The following is a 4,472-nucleotide window of genomic DNA, read 5'->3' on the forward strand; positions in this document are numbered from 1 at the left end:
GTTGGCTCGGGGCACCTTCCTTCTCCAGACAAAGGCTTTTAGCAAAGGTTTGCACCAAACCTCATCTCAGCTCTCGGTTTCCCTTGAGGTGCATCCCAGCGTGGATTCCTGTGTTCCCGCCTTCAGGCTGGAAGCAGGTCTCCTCCGCAGATTGTGTCCCTGACTCTTTCTTGTCTCGTTTTCTTTTCAGCTGTGAAGTGCGCAGACCCGCCACTGCTATGGGAGAATCTGTTGTAGACCCAGCCCGAGGGACCGGCTTGGAACAGGGACCCGGCTGCTCAGCACCCCAGGGGAATGGCGGGACGTCTCTCAGCGTCATCACGGAAGGTGTCGGGGAGCTGGCGGTCATCGACCCCGAGGTGGCGAAGAAAGCCTGCGAAGAGGTCCTGGAGAAGGTCAAGTTGATGCACAGTGTCTCCTCGGACAGCTTAACAAAACTGGCCGATGGCAGCGAGGCAGAGCGCGCCCCACGGACCGCGGTGGATTTGGCCAACGGAGACATCGGGGAGGGCTGTGAAATCAAGTGCTTGGACGATCCGCCTGGCACGGCCTCTAAGATCCAGGAGGAGGACGAGACCATGGCCAACACGGTGAAAACCGCCCGGAAGCGGCAGAAGAATAACTCCGCTAAGCAGTCCTGGCTCCTCCGGCTCTTTGAATCCAAACTCTTTGATATCTCCATGGCCATTTCATACTTGTACAATTCAAAGGAACCTGGTGTGCAGGCTTACATTGGGAATAGGTTGTTCTGCTTTAGGAACGAAGAAGTGGACTTCTACCTGCCACAGCTGCTGAATATGTACATTCACATGGACGAGGACGTGGGAGATGCGATCAAGCCCTACATCGTGCACCGCTGCCGGCAGAGCATCAACTTCTCCCTGCAGTGTGCCCTGCTGCTGGGTGCCTACTCCTCGGACATGCACATCTCCACTCAGCGACACTCCCGCGGGACCAAGCTGCGGAAACTCATCCTCTCGGACGAGTTGAAGCCAGCTTACAAGAAGAGGGAGCTGCCATCGCTGAGCCCAGCGTCTGATACGGGGCTGTCTCCTTCCAAAAGGACTCACCAGAGGTCCAAGTCGGATGCCACCGTTACCATCAGCCTGAGCAGCAATCTGAAGCGCACAGCCAGCAATCCCAAAGTCGAGAGCGAGGAAGAGGTAATGTTGGGGCTCTCCAAGGCTCAGCCTGCCTGGGAAGGGATGCCCCCGGGCCGTGCTCGTGCAGTTGGTTCTCATCTCATAGCTCCTCCTTTACCGCAGAGGGTTTTTTTGTCCTAGTTGCTGCAAATGATTGAAGTTTTGATTCCTGTGTTCTAAGCAAACTGATACACGCCGGTGGGTGCGTGCGGGTGGAGGGTCTTCATTTTCATGGAAAGCCGGGGCCGGGGAGATGTTCCCCCAGTGTCGCTCGAGGATGCAGGGGCTACAGAGGGGGAGTTTTCTTGGTGTGAGGGGGAGGAAGGACATGAGATGGCTTCAAGGTAAGGCAGAAAGCTGGGTCAGGAGGACTGAGTCGCTTCCTATGCTGGCGATTTGGGCAACTTGGCCGTTTTGCAATCTGCAGCCGTCTGATCGCTGTTGGAAATCTGATTTCCTCCTTGTCCCGACTTGTTCAGATTTAGCAATGATGGGGTTTATTCACAGGCGGAAAAGGCCCTGGGCAGCTGCGAGCTGGGAGCAGGAGGAGAGCAGATAAACCCGTCACCGTCCCGGTGCCCTGGCCAAAACGAGCCTCAGGTGCACACACCCTTCTGGCTGCAGGGCCCAGAGCTGCAGCTGGGGGTTTGGCTGTGGCTGCTGCCCTGTGCCGAGCTCTCCTTTGGATTTCTGTCTTCTTTTTGCAGCTCCAAGACGGTGGAAAGCCATGCTTTCCCTGCCGGAGGGGCTGGGCCGGGCTGCGCGGAGGGGACGCTTCCAGTTTCCAGGGTTGGGCCCTAATGCGGTTTAATGCCAAAGCAAACGGCAATTAAATAGGTGAACTCGGGCACATGCGTGTTATGTGTATTCCAAACCCAAATAGCTCCCGTGGGCTTTGCGGCGTTTATTTTTAAGTGTCGAAAAGTTACCGGCACGAAGTTACTTTGGCTTTGGTGCCGAGCTGCTGTATCAGTGCACGCTGCGAGACTCTGTGCACGCTTGCTGGAGAGTGAGTGTTTTTGCTTGAGTGGGATTTCTCCCAAAGAAAATGCAGATTATTCATTTCATGCATCTGCTGACACAGAAACTTATGGAGCAAAAGGATGAGCAGCATACTTGGTAGTGGGGACGCAAGGCTGGAAGGAGAAGAGCTAGGAATGGAAATTTTTGATTTTGCTGCTTTGTTTTGAAGGGCTGATGGTTTGTAGCACGAGCATCGGGCTGAGATGAGGATGCCGAGCGGGAGAGGAGGACGGAGGAGCTGAGCTGGTGCTAAATGCAAATTTTATGAGCAGTGCTAACCAAATCGGAGAAAAGCAATGCCTCTTCCAGAACTCAAGAAGTTGAAATACTCCCCCGGGGAGGTGGTTCACCTCTCCAGCGGGGATGGCTTGGCAGGCTCGGAAATGGCTCGTGAAACCACAGTACCAAAGGTTCGGTCCCGGCGGGGCTTCGGCAGCCGCTCACCCGGCACCCGGGCAGATCAGCCAGACTCCACGCAGCTCCTTTTCTGGGTCATCCCTGTGCCTCGTGTGGATGAGACCTTGAAAGCTGACTTCTCCGCGGCTCCATCTAGACATTTGAGATCTCGTGACTGTTTTTGTAACGGTGGAGTATTTCTTGGCTTTCCTGCCTTGCCTAAGATTCCCCCTTTCCCTCGGCTCTGCGTTGGGTTGTAAATTGTTGGAAGGGGCTGCGTGGTCTCCTGCCTGTCTGCCAGACTTGGGAAGGCTCCTTTGGATAAGGATTTGAAGGAGTTTTCGGAGGCGTGAAGCGGCAGTCGTCCAGGCTGGGTTCAAGTTAAAACCACCGTGTCCTGCTCCCCGCAGCTCTTGGGCAAAAGCCCAGCTGCGAGCTGGGGTCGTGGCATTTGCCGATGGGTAAATGAATCTTTCGTGTCTCTGCCCGTCGGCTGCTCGGTGGAAAACAACCGGCTGATGGAGAGCAGGACGCGCTGAGGTCTCTCTGCTCACGCTGGCTGCAGCTGCTTGAATAATGGAAACCGAAGCTTTACATAAATGATAGATGAAAGCAGCGCTGCGAAGAGTTTCTCTTGGCAATGTTTGAAACGTATTTTGATCCGGAGGCCGGGCAAGCTGTTTAAACGGTGCACAGCAATAGGGATACTCGAGGCGCCGTAAGAACTTTCCTGGCCTCTGAATATCCCCACCAGCTTCCTGGACCTGTATTATTTTAAGCCCTGAATGTTATTGCCTCCTATTTGAAACCAGCAATCCCTGGAGCTGGCCAGGTGGTGGTGGGGCCGGGCAGTCCGGTGTAAATTCCAGCCAATTCTGGAATTCACTACTTTAAGCTACTTTATACAAGTTCATTTTCTCTCGGTCCAGGGAACCAGCAGATGTCTGAATTGTGTTGTGCTGGGACCAGCCCTTAGCTTGTTCCCCGAATTTTCTTAAACCAGAGATTTTATGGCAATAAAATCTCATCTCTGCTCATCTGGGAGTTACTTTATTCCCTTTATGCTGCTGTGTCTCTGCCGCCAGTGTCTGCACTGTCGAGCCGAGGGTCGGGAACCCGCTTCTGCTGCGCCTCCCGAGAAACTTCTGTTTCTCTCTTTGCAAAAAATTGCAAGATTCAAATGTAAAACCAAGAAGTCGTTTGTCCAGATTAAGGAAGGCTGCAACGCCTGAATCTCCATATCGAGCGCTGCCTGCAGTGTCTGGTCTGCAAACTCATCCAGCCTTCAGCTGTGCATCTCTCTTTCCAATCTTTTTGAAAAAAAAAGCCAGATACAATCCAGCCGAGGGTAAAACATGACATTTCTTCAGCCGTCCTGTATTGCTAACGCAGCGTTTCTGTGGGCTGCAAACGCGGGGCTGGTGTATGAACACGGGTAATGCGTTGTCTGCTGCAGATGGAGTCAAACCAGCCGGGCCCGGAGGGACGGGCCCGGAGGAGGAGAGGAGCGGAGGATGGGGAAGAGGCTTTGCGGAGAAGTTGGCTGCTTCTGGTCTGTGACTGGAGGCTGTTGACAAGCAGGAGAAGTGGAATAAACTCTGTCTGGAAGAGCCGTAGGGAGGAAAAGCTGAAGTGGGCTAGTGCCTTTGCAGGGCGTAGATCTGAAATACAAGCCGCGGAGGACAGGGCTGGAGACGAGAGGGGCAGGGAAAGGAGAGGCACAGAGAAGGCAGGTATGTCGCACCCGTCCCTGAAAGACTCCTGTGGAAGTGTCCTGCAAACTCTGCCCAAGCCTTTGCAGCCTGCTGCAGGGCTTGCATCCAGGCTTTTTCCCAGTGAGGGTTTCCCATATCCAGGTTTCGTCTCTTCTTCGGAGCCCAAAGCCGCCTTTTAGCTCTTCCGTGGAGGTGG

General features: G+C 54.3%; 1 protein-coding gene across 1 annotated transcript in view; it reads left to right on the forward strand.

Annotated features, from left to right (window-relative positions):
• Positions 1–218: 218 nt before the first annotated feature.
• The window catches only part of LOC104075386 (phosphatidylinositol 4-kinase beta-like), a gene marked incomplete at its 3' end in the record, with an annotated part of 8,008 nt that continues 3,754 nt past the window's right edge, over positions 219–4,472 (forward strand). Inside the window, exon 1 of the mRNA XM_009575861.1 lies at positions 219–1,163. Within this exon, the coding sequence (XP_009574156.1) occupies positions 219–1,163 (945 nt within the window). The remainder of the gene's footprint in view (positions 1,164–4,472) is intronic.

Source organism: Fulmarus glacialis, unplaced genomic scaffold (genome assembly GCF_000690835.1).
Source record: "Fulmarus glacialis isolate BGI_N327 unplaced genomic scaffold, ASM69083v1 scaffold36064, whole genome shotgun sequence".
NCBI lineage: Eukaryota > Metazoa > Chordata > Aves > Procellariiformes > Procellariidae > Fulmarus > Fulmarus glacialis.